Raw genomic sequence first — 14,994 nt, 5'->3', positions numbered from 1 at the left:
GGAGAGTTGGGTATATACAAAAACTTAGGAATCTTCACTTGTTTGATGGTTTGGAAAAATATGCTTTTTTAGATTGCTTAGTTGCCATCTTACTTTACCATAATTATTTGTTACAGGTATTAAGGTTTTATTTAATATTGAGTATGTTGCTACCATGTCTACTAAAAATTTGTTTTCTTAGTCTTTATTTTTTTACTTTATTTTAGCATTTTGCTTTAATTTAAGTCTTGGAGTATAAAAATAGGTTGAGTACACTCAGTTTTAGTTATTTTTGTTTGGTTTCGTAAATTATTTGAAACTTTTGTTGTTAATAATTTAAATTATTTATTACTTTTTTGCTGTTTACGACTGGTTGTTACTAAAATTTTTATAGCTCTCTGATAGCTTTTGTTTTTTTAGAATAACACAAATGTCACTTATTATGCCTTTGTGTTAAAGGTGTAAAGGAAATGGGAATGCTAACGAATGAGGTGTAAGTAAAAAGGGTGACCTACTGATATTTAATTTCACAGGCACTTAAGGTGGGAAGCCTGACCCTTTTTTTAATGGAACATTTTAAGAAAAGCAAGTGTCTGCATTACAAGCAATCTTCCTGTCAGATACATGCAGGTCTGGAGTCTGTGGTGGTGCAGAAATGTAGGAGATGCAGTCATCTCACAAAAGAAGTAAATTTTGAAATTTGCTGTTGGATGTCAAAGCACTATAGAGGTAGCAGATGACATTGTGTCCCCATCCCCATGCTATTAATTTCTGATCATGAATCCAGATATTCTTATTAGTGAGACTTCTGGCAAATTGGAAACCCCATCCTTCTCAAGGTGGAGATTAAACTTTCCCTAAGAGCACTTCTCAAAAGCTACAGAAGGCATCAGAAAAGAACCAGCTCAAATCTCAGCCACGACTGATATCCTTCCTCCTGTTTGCAGTTAAATCACACTTGTCACTTTGTGAGCTACAAGCCAGGAGTTTGCTGCCATGTCTTGAAATTAGGCACAAACCAACGCAAACCTGCAGAGTGTTTTTAATCCAAACATGATTTTGGGATTTCCCTGCTCTGCAAATGTAGACTCTTGGCTAAAAGAAGATATGAGATGTTGCCTCTTGACAGTTCCTCACTGCTGCTTTGCTTAAATCGTGCCCAGAGGCGACTGCAGAGGTTTGCACAATCCAAGGGAAGGTTCTGACAGAAGAGTCAGTGCTTGGCAGGGCCCATCAGCGCTGCACAGTCCTGCGTGTGCTCCTGTGGGTTATTTTTGCCTTTTAACCGCATCAGTTCTCCTGTCATGTCCTGGTTCTGCCATTGATCAGTGCTAAACAGCAGGACGTGCTGGCTGGGCAGAAAGGCAGCGCTACCCGCTCATTAAGATATCTAATTACTGAGGGGAGAGGTAATGCTGTGCTTTGAGCACTGAGATGTTAGACAAATGCTCGGGGATGTCACTGCGATGGCAGTTCTTATGTAGATAAGTCACTTCTGGCTGTCACCCTGCTCTGTGGTGTGCTGGGATGGAGTTAATGGGCACACACCATCCCTAAGCCTGCTCAGAGCTGCGCTTGCCTTGCACTCTGAATACATTTGTGCTTTGCTTCTGCTTAAATCTGTGCTTGAGGCTGGCTCTGGCAAGCCTGGACTGAGAGTTGTTTAGTTGGCAGAGTTGCTGTGGTGTGTTCTGTGTAGCAGGGCTTACCTGGCTGTGTTCCCTGATAACCTCCAGCTTTTATCAGAGCGCTCCCCATCAGCACAACCCACGGTGGGTGACATGCCAGGAATGCTTATCAAGGGCCATTGTGCTCTTATCCAGCCCTTCAATAATACATGGCATTGATTTTTGCTGTGTTGAATACTATATAGTGTTTACATTCCCCAGAATAATTCAGCAGGGTAAACAGCTGAATTCTTTGGAGGTAAAGTCAATATTAACAGCGTTCGGGAGAGCGCTCGCTGTCTCTCTTTGATGGAAAGCAACCTTTTCTCTTGCCTGTGCTTCGAAGGGGCTGTAGTTTCTGCAGAGCAGTGCTACCTCAGAATGCCAGTCAGATACTGTGGCCCCTGGGGCTGGTCTGGGGATCCAGGATATTGCCTATCAGCAGTTTTTGCAGGCAGTAAATTCTGCTGCTTCAAGTGCCTTTGGCTGTTTTCTGGGACTGTGGCCATTCACAGCTTCAGTTCAAAGGTGGAAGCCATCCATTATTTATCTAGTTGACCTTCTGGAGCAATTTGAGGTGTATTTGTGCAGAGGATCTGCTGGAATTGCATGTTGTAGGGTAAACTGAGGATGCTAATGGAAATTCTGTGGTGAAGGCTGCAAACAGCCCCCATGGCACACTGCTTCCCACAGGCTTTGTGGCAAGTGGAGGAGCATTGTGGACTCAGATAGCCTCTGACATAACTGCACACCTCCAGGCTGCAGACATGGCAATGTGAGCACTGAAATCAGCCCATCCTCAGGCTTAGAGCTGTACCTGCAGCTTCTGAGGTTTTGTGCTGCTGCTGTTTTGTCCTGCACGTGCTGCTTTGAATAATAGCTGCTCAGGAAGTTGCTCCATGGTGGTGCCCTTTGGAGCATGGAGTAGGAAGGTCCTTCATGCCTCCCTTGGGGGGATGTCACTGGTGCCATGGGGTATTGAAAACTTCCCCTTTTTGCCTTCCTGGAGAGGCTGAGATCTGCCAGAGTGCTTCTCTCGTCCAGAGCCTCTCTCTCATGGTTTTTGGTGTTTTCTAGCACCTCATTAAACAAAGAAAAAACACACAGGATGAAACAGTTCCTGCTTAAATAGACCCTGACATCATCATAAATATGCAGGGCTCTGTATTGCTCCTGGAAAACCGGCAGGCCAGGAGTTGATGGAGCCTCTGGGCAGAATATGAATGCCTTGATTTTCTCTCCCCCTGAGCAGCACTGAAGAGGGCTGCTAGGACCAGCCAGCAGAGACCCAGCTATAATTGCTTGCCTGGAGCAGTAACATATTTCTGCACACCAGCTGAATACCAATGAGGACAGAAGGAAGGAAGGTATCAAACAGAACTGCAAGCAGGAGGAAAAGGAGGATAAGTGATTAAAGGAAGGACTTGGAGGCCAATAATGAAGACAATAGGCTAGTTCTGATTAGGGCATTTTACCAGGGAGTGATTTGGGTTTTTAATGAATTTTTTCAGGAGCTGAATGCATTGCAGAGCTGGTTGGTGAGAAGAGGGAAGAAGGGGCCAAGCAGTGTGACCCCAGGTGCCACTGAAAAGGCTGCTGCAAAGACAGAGGCAGGGAGAGGGGAACTGAGCCCAGGATAACTTCATTGAAAGCAAGCACATCCTTTTGAGATTGGTGAGATTAGATTTCTCAATTGGGCCTTTTCCTTCCCAGTTCCCCTCTCTGTAATTGCTCACAAGAGCCTGTGCCACATGCTCTGGGATGACCCTGCTTGAGCAGACAGGTTGGAGCAGGTGACCCATTGTCCCTTCCAACCTGAGCCGTTCTGGGATTTAGGTTTAAGCAGCAAGAACCTTTGAAATCCCCTTCCACTGTAATTGCCAACTTAGGATAGGGTTTTGTTTGCCCCTTGTGTACTTGGAGATGAGAATCAGGGGGCAGAGTGACCCCTCCATGACCACAGAGCTTCAAAAGAGCTGCCCAGCAATGCTTCCCTGCTCTTCTGCCTGCTCCTGCAGGGGAGGGCTCAGGATGGTTCTGGCTGCACTGCCTTCTCCAGGGCTGCTGCATCAAGGAGTGGAATAAGACTCAGTTTATTTGAATTCTGTCCTTAAGGGGAAGAAAAAAAAAAAAAAAAACAAACCAAAAAAGAACCCAACCCAAAGCAGCATGATGTAACAGCCTCAGGTGAGAGAAAGCACTGGAGCTTCACAGGGTGTTTTGGGGCATTTTAGGTGCTTTGAAAGCACATACAACCCATGAACTGCCTCTGAATTATCCTTTAGGGTCTGGTAATGGGAACTAAACATGGAGATCTAATGAGCTAAAAATAATTCTGGAAAGAACAGTCTTAGTGTCTCATGAGTCACCGAATGTCAGCATCTGCCTTTTCTTCCTGAAATAATGTTGTGGAGGCTTTGGAGGAGCTGAGAAAGGGAGGAATGAAACCTGGCAGTGCAAAGCTCCAAAATCCTCACCTGTGTCCCTTTCTGTGGGCAGCTGCACGTTAAAAATAGCCTGGGAGAGGCTGTTTCCAGGCAGCAGCAGCAGCGTTTGAGGTACCTGGGCATCCGTGAGCGCTGCTCCCGGCTGACGTCAGCGCTCTGCAGGGACCAGGAATGCGATGCTGGAGCCGTGCCTTGGCCAAGCTGAGGATGTGGGGAGTGCTCAAAGGCTCCCAGCCTCACCCCAGAGCAGGGGAGCTGCTCAGAGCTGGGAGCTGCAGCGGTCCCATGCCCTTTTCCTGTGCAAAAACGGGCTTTGCTGCATAAATGCCATTCAGAGGTTTGCCTTAGGGGGGTGTTTTGAGAGGGGAAGGAGCGTGTGGGTTTGACCTGTATCCTGCACATCATGTCCAGGAAGCCTGAAAGGCGGAATGGGAGGAACGTGCTCTTATTTTCACCTCCATTAATTTTATCGGATCGCCGCGTTACATCAAATCGTAATTGCTGGAAATACAGAGGGGAGGAGAGGAAAAACTGTCCTGTTGCTCCCTGGCTGATCAGCTGCAGGGATTCTGTTGTTTTAAAGCCACATAAATAGAAAAAGGTGCTGTTGTGTAGTGTGGCATTGGACTTGGGCTGAAAACATCTTTTTTGTACTGGAAATGTAATTTGCTTTGTTAGAGGGAATCGGTGAATGAGCAATTGCTGAGGCTGCACAGAAAGGAGAGATTCCTGCTAGCAGCCAGGTGCAAAATGTCTCTGCCTTCTGAAGCATCATAATGGGGTTTATTTGCATGATTTTTTTGAGCCAGCTTTCCAAAAGCAAACACAAATACCAGCTCTGTTTGGTTTTCCCCAGCCAGCTGATGTAGGCAATTGTAGCCAAATTGAGAGCAATGTAACCTTTTCAGGGGGGAATGGGAAACAACATTGGAAAAATCTATCCCCAGCTGAGCAGATGGTGAGCCCACAGTCTGCTGTTTCTGAAGAGGAGCTCTATATGTGTATTTAAAACTCCATATAGAGCCTGCTTTAGGATTTGTACGTTTTAATGCACTGCTGCTTTTTCCCTTGCCACCACAAGCTCTGAAATGGCTGGAGGTAATTCCTGTACTGCCAATGCTCTTCAGGCTTTTACTGCACTAATTCACAGTTGTTGATGTTAATACAAACTCAAATATTTTCTCACCAAACCCTCCTAACTGAGCTCTGCGTCAGTGCTGTATCCTTTGTACGAGCCCACGTCCTTTGCAAAATGTGGCCCTCAGCTTCCACCTGCTGTTCAAAGCCAGAACGGCAGCTCTGCCATGAATCCAGGAAAATAAAAATCATGGAATATCCTGAGCTGGAACCCACAAGGATCCTCGAGTCCAGCTCCTGGCCCTGCATAGCACCATCCCCAAGAATCCCACCATGTGCCTCGGGGTGTTCCCCAAATGCTTCCTGAATTCTGGCAGGCTCGGGGCTGTGACCATTTCCCTGGGAGCCTGTTCCAAATATTAATGTAAATTTCAATCCCAATGCTGAAAGTTTAATGAGATGAAAGTGGAATTTGAATAACAATATAAAGCAGGTCCTGCTAAGGCTGTTGGTTTGGCTCAGATTAGAATTTGGTGTATTGTCCCAAAACTTGGATAGAAGAGATGATTTCCACTGCTGAAATGAGGCAGTTTGTAGCTGTTTTAAGGAATGTGCTCTCAGTTCTACAGAAGTGTGTTGTTCTTCTCTTTTCCAGCTAAAAACCACAGTGACACCCAAGTGTTCTTCTACCTGTGGATTATCTTCTGTTTCATCAGCTCTTGCTATACCCTCATTTGGGACCTGAAGATGGACTGGGGTCTCTTTGACAAAAATGCTGGTGAAAATACTTTTCTCCGAGAAGGAATTGTCTACCCACAGAAAGTGCGTATGCTGCCTGCTCTTACCTTAGGACAGGCTTGTAACATTTTAACCAACCTTGCTGAGTTTAGAGCATGTTGCAGATGCCCACTGAAGCATTTCAGTGCTACAGGCTGGGATTTTCCAGCAGCAGAGCTGATTTGTTTCCAAGAGATCATTTCTTTTTGTTGTGCTTGAGTTTGAGCAGCAGATTCTGTAGCTTCCTGAAGACTTGATGAGGTCTTTTGGATGCAGAAGGTGTTTGTTGAGCTGTTTTGTTCTTGTTGCTCCTCAGGCATACTACTATTGTGCCATTGTAGAAGACGTCATCCTGCGTTTTGCGTGGACCATCCAGATCTCCCTCACTTCCATGCAAATCTTTCCCTATGCTGCAGACATCATTTCTACTGTATTTGCCCCACTTGAGGTGTTCCGGTAAGGCTGCTGGGCTGAGTAGCTCATTTCTCTTGTTTTTATTTTCACTTTTTTGTTCTGTAACGTCAGCATGGGGGGGAAGCACCTGGATCCTTGAACGTGGAGTATACTGGTTTTTATTTCAAGGAGACCAGGATTAACAGGAATATTTAATCCAAACAGGGTGCTGAGTGAATAAAAGGGTAGAGGGCTCTGCCACAGTGTAGAGCTGAATCCTTCACGCTGTTTGCAGTTCCTCCTAAACCATGACATAATTTTGAGGGGTTAATTTTTACCAAATTTCTCCTTGAAATTTCCAGTTGAAACTTTGCTTGATTCTCAAGTTTCCAATTTTCAAACCTCTTTGTATTCTCTGTCATCGATTTGGATCCTGCAAGCTTCCAGGACTTTTAAACACTTTTTACTGTAGCTGGAAACCCACCCCTACAGCTTCTTGGGAAGAACTTGAAGCTGGCCCTCACTCATGTAGATGCTGGAGGTGGCCTTTGGCTTGTAATGCTTGGTTACCTCCATGCTGTCCATATTAGGATAGGGAATTAGCCTGGCAGGTTCTGTTGTTCTCCAGAGGAAAGATGTTGCTGTTGGCCACTGGATGTTTCTCCAGTGCTTTGCCAAACGCAGTAAATACCTGTAAAAGGGGAACTCAGTTGGTAATTCTCCTTTTTCTCTCCATCTGTCCATCCATCCATCATCCATCCATCCATCATCCATCCATCCATCATCCATCCATCCATGGATTCCATCCGTCCATCCATGATCCATCCATCATCCATCCATCCATCCATGGATTCCATCCATCATCCATCCATCATCCATCCATCCATCCATCATCCATCCATCATCCATCCATCCATGGATTCCATCCATCCATGGATTCCATCCATCCGTCATCCATCCATCCATCACCCATCCATCCATGGATTCCATCCATCATCCATCCATCCATCTGTGCAGGCGGTTCGTGTGGAACTTCTTCCGTCTGGAGAACGAGCACCTGAACAACTGCGGCGAGTTCCGTGCCGTGAGGGACATCTCGGTGGCGCCGCTCAACGCCGACGACCTGACGCTCCTGGACCAGATGATGGACCAGGAGGACGGCGTCCGGAACCGCCGCAAGAACAAGCAGTGGAAGCGCAGCCTGAGCGTGTCCCTGCGCAGGCCTCGCCTCGCCTCACAGTACGTTGGGCCTCTGCACTGACACAAAATCCTGCCCTGCAGCTGGTGTTAACACCTGCTGGGCGTTTATAGGCAGGAGTCATGGACTTGTTTGGAACACAAGCCCTGTGAGGAGTATGTGAAGGAGTTGGGGTTGTTTAGCCTGGAGAAGAGGAGGCTTAGAGGTGACCTTATTGCTCTTTACAACTTCCTGAAGGGAGGGTGCAGACAGGTGGGGTCGGTCTCTTCCACTGGGCAGCACTGACAGAACAAGTGGACACAGTCTCAAGCTACATCAGGGAAGGTATAGGTTGGATATTAGGAAAAAAATTTTCACCAAAAGAATAATAAAGTACTGGAATTGCCTTCCCAGGGAGGTGGTAGAATCACCATCTCTGGAGGTGTTTAAAAAAAGACTGGACTTGGCACTTGGTGCTATAGTCTAGTTGAGGTGTTAGGGCATAGGTTGGACTTGATAATCTTAGAGGTCTCTTCCAACCTCATTATTCTGTGATTCTGTGACTGGGAGTCCTGGAGTGGGAATCGTGCAAAGGTTTCAAAATGGCACAAAACTTTTCAAAGTCGTCAAAGGGAGGGCAGCTCCAATTAGTTAAACGAGCGTGCCTCTCTCTGCCAGGGAATTAATCCATCCTTTATGCATTTGGGGTTCTGGTAAACCATCAGGAAAGGGAGTTCCATTTTTTACAAGGCCCCTCCCTTGCAGAAATAGTCTGCCAGAGGTTATAAATGCAAACTGGAGGAGAAGTTCTCCCCAACCAGACATTTCTGAAAAAGAGGGAGAGGGACTCTGTATACCTCATAGTGACAGAAGGGGCAATGGTTTTAAACTGACAGAGGGCAGGGGTAGATTAGATATTAAGAAGAAATTCTTCTCTGTGAGAGTGGTAAGGCCCTGGCACAGGTTGCCCAGAGAAGCTGTGGATGCCCCATCCCTGGACGTGTTCAAGGCCAGGCTGGATTTGGCCCTGAGCAATATGGTCTATGGATGTCACTCACGTCCCTGCCTCTGGCAGGAAGGCTGGAACCAGATGATCTTAAAGGTCCCTTCCAATCCAAACCATTCCATGACTCTGTATGATTCTAATTATTCTTTGGTTAAAGTTCATATGCAAGATCTCAGACTCCTTCCCCTCTCAAATCCAAACCCATACATTTTTTTCTTCCCACCCATCATTTTTGCACCCCAAACGTTTCCCCACCCTGCACCTCAGCTCCTGAACGTGTCCACTGTGTGTTTTCCCTGCAGTGTTGCTCCAGTGTTCCTCCTGCCCAGCTGTGCAGCCCTGCCCTTTGGCCAGGGGACAAGCCCGGGCTCCTCAGGGATGCTGAGGCACAGCGGGTCAGGAGTGTTGTGCAATCCCTGCAGCACTGCCTGGGAGGAGGAGGAGAAGGAGAAGGGTGTGCTCTGGCCTCAGGGCTGTGCTTGGCTCTCATCCCTGCAGGGATGGGACCAATACCAACAGCCTTGGGGTGGCTGCTAGAGACTGAAAAATGTTATGCAAAGGGAATGTGAGCCAAAGCCTGGTGGAATTCCCTCCAGCCATGCCCATTGATCCCTCAGACGTGCAGCGAGTGGAGATGTGCCAGGCATAGCCCTGGAGATGCCTGGGAGATGGAGCAGGAACACTCCTCTGGATCCTGCAAGGGTTTGGTGGAGTTCTGTGGGGAGGGCTGGGCAGGTGCCCACATCCAGCAGTGCTGTGTCCCCAGCCATGGCACGGCCTGGCAGGTGACACTGGCCATGGGCAGAGTGTGCCCAGCATGGTGTGGAGCGGGCAGTGCCACAGGAGGAGGATGCTGAGGGACAGCTGGGGCATCTTTACAAGGATCTGCTATTCCCAGGGCGAGTGGGAGGGTGTGAAACAATGCAACAGTAGATTGTTTATTTCCCCTCTGTGTAAGAAAGACGCATTTTTCCCTTTTTTTATTCCCCCAAGTGCACTGTGGGTTTGCTGTCTGCACGTCATTCCAGGAATTCCTTCTCCCCAGTGAGTGTTTTGTGTTTTGTTTTTTTTCCAGGTCCAAGGCTTCTGACACAAAGGTATTGATAGAGGACCTAGCGAACGAAGTGAACACATGAGATGGCCACATTCTCTTATTCCACATCCTTTGTTTTCTCATTCTGTTTCCCTCCTCCCCAAGTAACCCGAGCTCTGGTACAGATCCAGCTGAAAACAGGAGAAAACACTGAACACGTTTTCTGAGCTCTTCCAGACCAGATCCTATGGACTCCAACAAGCTCACTGTGTTTCATTTCTTTTCTTCTGGGTTAATTTTAATGTTCTATTTTAAACAAACAAACAAACAAAAATAAAATATTTTACTTTGTTTTGCCAATAAAGAGGACAGTTCAGGAAAGAAGGATTGTTTACAGTCTCAACAAGGACATACAAACCTTATCTGGATAACGAAGCATCATAGGGACTCCCTCATGGGACAGTGCCAAGAGCACACTCAGTTTCTGCTTGGCCCGGTTTTGACTGGTTGAAACCGGACTTTTTAAATCTGATTTTTGTTGTTGTTGGTTTTTGGTTTTTTTTTCCAGTTGTTTGGTTTTATCCTTCATATCCAGCGCTGAGGCACTGGCTGCACTTGCAGGGAAAGTGCACTTAGAGCAGTATCTTCATTCATGAAGCTACTTTTTAATTTGATGTAACTTTTCTTATAATTTTTTGGAAATATGATGTATCGGTTGCATATAGTTTTCACATTATTTATGAAACTTAACGACCATATGAGAGTGATTTTGAGTCCTGTGCAATGAAGGTTGTAACGGTAAAACAAAGTGGGGAATGTAGATCTCCATCTCCAGGGTTGTGGGGTGATGTCCCTGCAAATGCCCCTTTAGTGAGACAACTTGCACCTGTGTGTACCTTCTCTCTCTTTTATTTCTTTTCAATTTTATTTTAAACCAAAGTTTCTCTTTGTGATATTTTTTTAGTTGCTGCTACTGCTTCTGGGCATGTCTCTCGTGCCAGTTCAAAGCCAACTTCTCCATGTGTGAAAGTAGTGCAGATGATCCTAAGGAAAGGAGAGTTGGTTCCCACCAACAGCACAAAACACTGGGTGAACAAAGGCTTTGGAACTTCATTCTCCAGATCAAAAAGTACTTTTCCAAGCCTTGGTGTGTCATGAGGGCATCTCAGTCTGAGCAGGGAGCTTTTCAGGAGTTCTCCAGCAGCCCAGCCAAGAGGGACAAGGCAAGGAGGTGACAGTTCTCATGGGACAGAGGGGGTTCATCAGGCTGGGGCTTAGCAGTGGTGCTATGTTTCAGGGAGCATGGAAAGAAGTGGTGTGTGCCCACCTGATGGGGCAGGTGAGATGGAAAACAGCTCTTCTGTGGTTTCTGGTGTAGCAAAAAGCCTCTGTTGGGCACCATCCTGGTCATCTGCCCCTTGACTCATCTCATTCTCCCACTTTGGGAAGTGGGATACTTGAGCAGACCTGGCTTAATGGACAGCTGAGCAAATCATGTTGGAAGAGAAATGTAAATTCAATGGTCTCGTTGGTCTCCCCTCCTCCTGGGAGGGAGCCATGGAGGCCTCAGAGTCCTGCTGTCCTTCCCTTGGCGTGCCTTGTTCTCCCTGGGTCTGCAGGGGAAGGAGGATCCTCACCTGCCTGGTGGCAGTTTGGGCAGTGGAATGGCAGGAATCTCTCCTCAGTGGCTGTTTGGTGGTTGTCTCCCTTAGCACCGTGTCCCCCACAGCTAGTACGTTGCATTTCCTCAGTTTGCTTCCTCTTGCCCAGAGGAACTGAAGAAGGAAAACTTTGTTCACTTCATTTAGTTGGAAATAGATGAAAACCCTTAAAATAGATTAAAACCCTGTTGTGGTGCTGCTCCTCTCATCTCCCTCCGTGTGGGGCTGCTCTGGTGGGAGCAGAGTTGGATGAGCCGGGGCTGTGCTGTCCATCTCCCCTGGACTCCTGTCTTTACCTCCTGTAGGCCAGCTCATACTTAAAACAGAGCATTCCCATTCCCATGGAAGTGCAGTCTGGGATAAAGCCCCTTACAATATTTCAGCCCCTTAAAGTATTTCAGGTTCCTAATTTGCATTGGTGCCATGTCCAAGCCATGTATAGATACTTCCAGCAGTGGGGAATGGAGCCATCCCTGCCTGGGGAGCTTAGGGGAGGGAGGCAATCCAAAATTATTTGGATTCATTTAAATCATGTAGCACCACTGGGTGTTACTTTAAGCAAGTGGGGTTTTTTATAGAAAGAATCTGAGCTTTCAGAAGAAAATTAAAAATACAGAGAGACATTATGAGCAATTTGGTCTAGTGGAGGGTGCCCCTGCCCTTGGCAGGGGGTTGGAAATATATGGTCCTTAAGGTCACTTCCAACCCAAACCATCCCATGGTTCTGTGATTTGGAAGTGCCCTGGGAGCACTCTGCCTTCCTCAGCTGGGCTGGGGAGGGCAGGGCACGGCTGGGTGGCCTGTGTCCATCTGTCCATCCCACTGCTGCACCGTCCCACCCTCTGCTTCCCAACGTGACGGGTGGGTCGGGTTGCAAGTGATTAAATTCTTATTCTGTAGTTTACCCAAATCCTTATGGGAAGCAAGAATTCAGTGTGTCCATCTGCTCTGCTCCTTGCTCTGCTCTTTCTCTTCCCTTTTTCTGTCTTTGCTGGCAGGAGGAGTAAGGAAAACAAAGAAAAGGGAGGTGGCGTGCTATGACCAGCAAACACTATCTCCTAAAATAAAGCGTGGTCCCTTTTGGCAGTGGAGATGCTGTCTCGGGGGAAAGCAGCCTGAATTCCCAGAAGTGTGGCTTTTAAAGGCTCCCAGCCCTGCATCTGCCTGTTCCCTCCCTCCCCGAGATTTCTGAGAAATCAGGCGTGCAGATTCCTCCTGAGAGCGAGCACTAAAGCTGGGATGGCTCCACGTCTACGAGAACATCTGGCCAATTAAGGGAGACCTAATGAAGCAGAACAGATGGTGAGAGAAAATAGCCCTGTCCCTCCTTGGGAGCAGCAGGAGCCAGGGCAGTGGGGACATTGCCAGGGTGGCTGCAGTTCCTGAGCTGGGCTTTGCTCATGGGTGCTTGAGAACACTCCTGGAGGGACAGCAGCAGGGTGGCAGACCAGAACAGAGCAGCATTAAAAGGACCCGGGGGTGAGGGGTTTATCCACTGCTTTAATTGTTGGGATGCAGCTGGATGGGAGGTGGAAGCTGGGGAAGGTCTTCAAGCTGTGGATTTCAGGTGTTGGGCTGTGCCTCGTGATTCAGTGGAGGTTGGATTGTACAGCTCTGAGGGTGGTGTGGAGCTGCTTTGGTCTGGTGAAACCCATCAGGTGCAGTCTAAGGAGAGGAGATGCCACCCTGTGGCATTTGTGACTTTTGGAGATTCCCTTTGAACTTGCTTCTCCGTGCTGATTCCCTCCTGCTTTCCATCCTGCCTCTCCTCTGGGCGTTTCGTGGTTGCAGGGGTGAGGTGTTGCAGCATGCAGAGTTTATTTGCTGGCTGGGGTTCCCCGTGTGGCTTTGGGATGGTGTCACCAGAAGCTCCAGGTCCCTGTGCTTGGGCAGGGCAGTGCCACGTGCCATGGGTGTGTTCATGACAGGACAGCAGGGCAGGATTGGGATCTTTGGACTCTGCAAGCAGGAGTGGGGGCTCTCCAATGAGAATCGATGCTGTCCCATCACATTTTAAAAGAAATGCATTTGCAGCAGTCCTGGCTGCAGCCTGTAGGTATCCAGTAAGCTCCTACCTCTCTCATCCAGGTGCATTCCCAAAGTCAGCTGGTGTTCATCCTACACCTTTCCCAACCCTGCTCCTGCCCCTCCTCATTCTCTCGGTGTCTTTGCTGTTTGATCCCAATGAAAGAAACTGGCAGCAGCCTTCAGCATGAGCACCTTGGAATGGCAGAGATCTCTGGTGGAAATCTCAGCAGAGTTGGATCCTGCTGCTCCCACTTCCCTAAAAACTCTTGTGCTGCTCGTTCTGCCTCTCTGCTGGTGCTCAGCTGCAGCGCCAGTGTGGCAGACAGGGAGGGAAAGGCCGTTCCTGGTTCAGGAGAAAACAATCCCTGGGGATTTTATTTCCAGCCAGCAGTGGGGACAGCGTGAAGCCTTTGCTGTGTTTGAACGGCCGAGTGGGTTTGGCCTTGTCCTGCAGGGATGCTGCTCTGCTCTGCTCTGCTCTGCTCTGCTCTGCTCTGCTCTGCTCTGCTCTGCTCTGCTCGCTGGGCTTCAGGGGCTGTGTCCCCAGCGCCAGGACACGTGCTGGGAAGTGTCCTGGGGCCGGGACGTGGCTTGGCAAGCTGGGGACACAAACTCCACTTTGCTCACATGCTGCATCCATGTCCTCCGTCCTCTCCTCCGCCCTTCTGCTTTGCACTCGCAGAGGGAAGGTGATCTTCTGCCTTAATGTTTTATTTTTTAAATTGACATTTTTATTCCAGAAGGCAATCTGATTGTTTTGTCTCCTTGGAAAAGAGGGGCTGAGGCTCTTGGGGGAAGAGTGGGAAATCCCTACGGTACCTCTGCAGCAGTCACAGCTGGGCTCAGTGGCTGTCACCTCATCAAACCTTGCCTCCTTTACATGACCCCAATCCCAAACTCTGCCCCTTGGGGCGAGTGTCCCCTGCTGCCACATGGGGCTAAACTGGTGTGTCACCATCCCTGGGGGCCTTGATCCCTGCTGCAGCACCTTGGAAAAGGAGAGGGAAGGGGCACAACACGGGAAGTGACACCCCAGCCCTGTTCCCGGTGGGAGCCGGGGCTGCCCTGGCCCGGGCACAGCCCCTGCCTGGCAAGGTGCCCTGCGGCCTGACAGTCCCTCAAGCTCTGTAAACCAAATTGCAAACTCTTCACTCCAGAGGAGAAATTGGGCATCCTGGTAGAACTTGCCATGACCTCTCCATCCCGTAGGTCCTCGTGGCGAAGGATCGGCGCTCGGAAGGGGCCTGGAGTGGAAATGCCAAAGTTCCCCCCAGGCCCCGCTGCCGCCTTCCTCTCCCCCTCCCCGCTGTGTTGGTCTAAATGATCTTTCTATGAAGCCCTGTAGATGTCAAAAGTAATTATGGAGTGTGATTAGTCCTCTGTGGGTGCTTTCTTTCTTCCCCCTTCCTTTCTCTTTTGCTATCCCCTTCTCCACTCTTCTGTTTTGGCTCAGTGGAAAAGGTGAGGACAAAGAATTGCAGCTTGCTTGGACTCATGATGTATCTGTGACTGCGCTATTAGCTGTCTCCTCCTTCCTCCCCAAATGGATATCATTTTTGAAGTGTGGAATTCCCTTCTTGATAAGTAGGTTTAAAAAAAAAAAAATACTGCACAATGTGATACTGTTTCATAGTTTCTAGGTGGTTGTATACAGCGAAGTTACTGTGATTGTGTTTTTTCAAAGGAAAAAGTGATTGGTTACGAAATCTGTCCTTTTTTCATTATTACAAGCTCTTTGTTTTCCAATGA

General features: G+C 48.1%; 1 protein-coding gene across 1 annotated transcript in view; it reads left to right on the top strand.

The window, feature by feature from the left end:
* Positions 1-14,994, top strand: part of XPR1 (xenotropic and polytropic retrovirus receptor 1) — a 112,732-nt gene extending 97,738 nt beyond the window's left edge. The window contains exons 12-15 of the mRNA XM_030279618.4: positions 5,826-5,992; positions 6,264-6,403; positions 7,358-7,579; positions 9,599-14,994. Of these exons, the coding sequence (XP_030135478.1) occupies positions 5,826-5,992; positions 6,264-6,403; positions 7,358-7,579; positions 9,599-9,659 (590 nt within the window). The 3' untranslated portion in view covers positions 9,660-14,994. The remainder of the gene's footprint in view (positions 1-5,825; positions 5,993-6,263; positions 6,404-7,357; positions 7,580-9,598) is intronic.

Source organism: Taeniopygia guttata, chromosome 8 (assembly GCF_048771995.1).
Source record: "Taeniopygia guttata chromosome 8, bTaeGut7.mat, whole genome shotgun sequence".
NCBI lineage: Eukaryota > Metazoa > Chordata > Aves > Passeriformes > Estrildidae > Taeniopygia > Taeniopygia guttata.
This window is presented reverse-complemented; position numbering and strand designations above follow the sequence as displayed.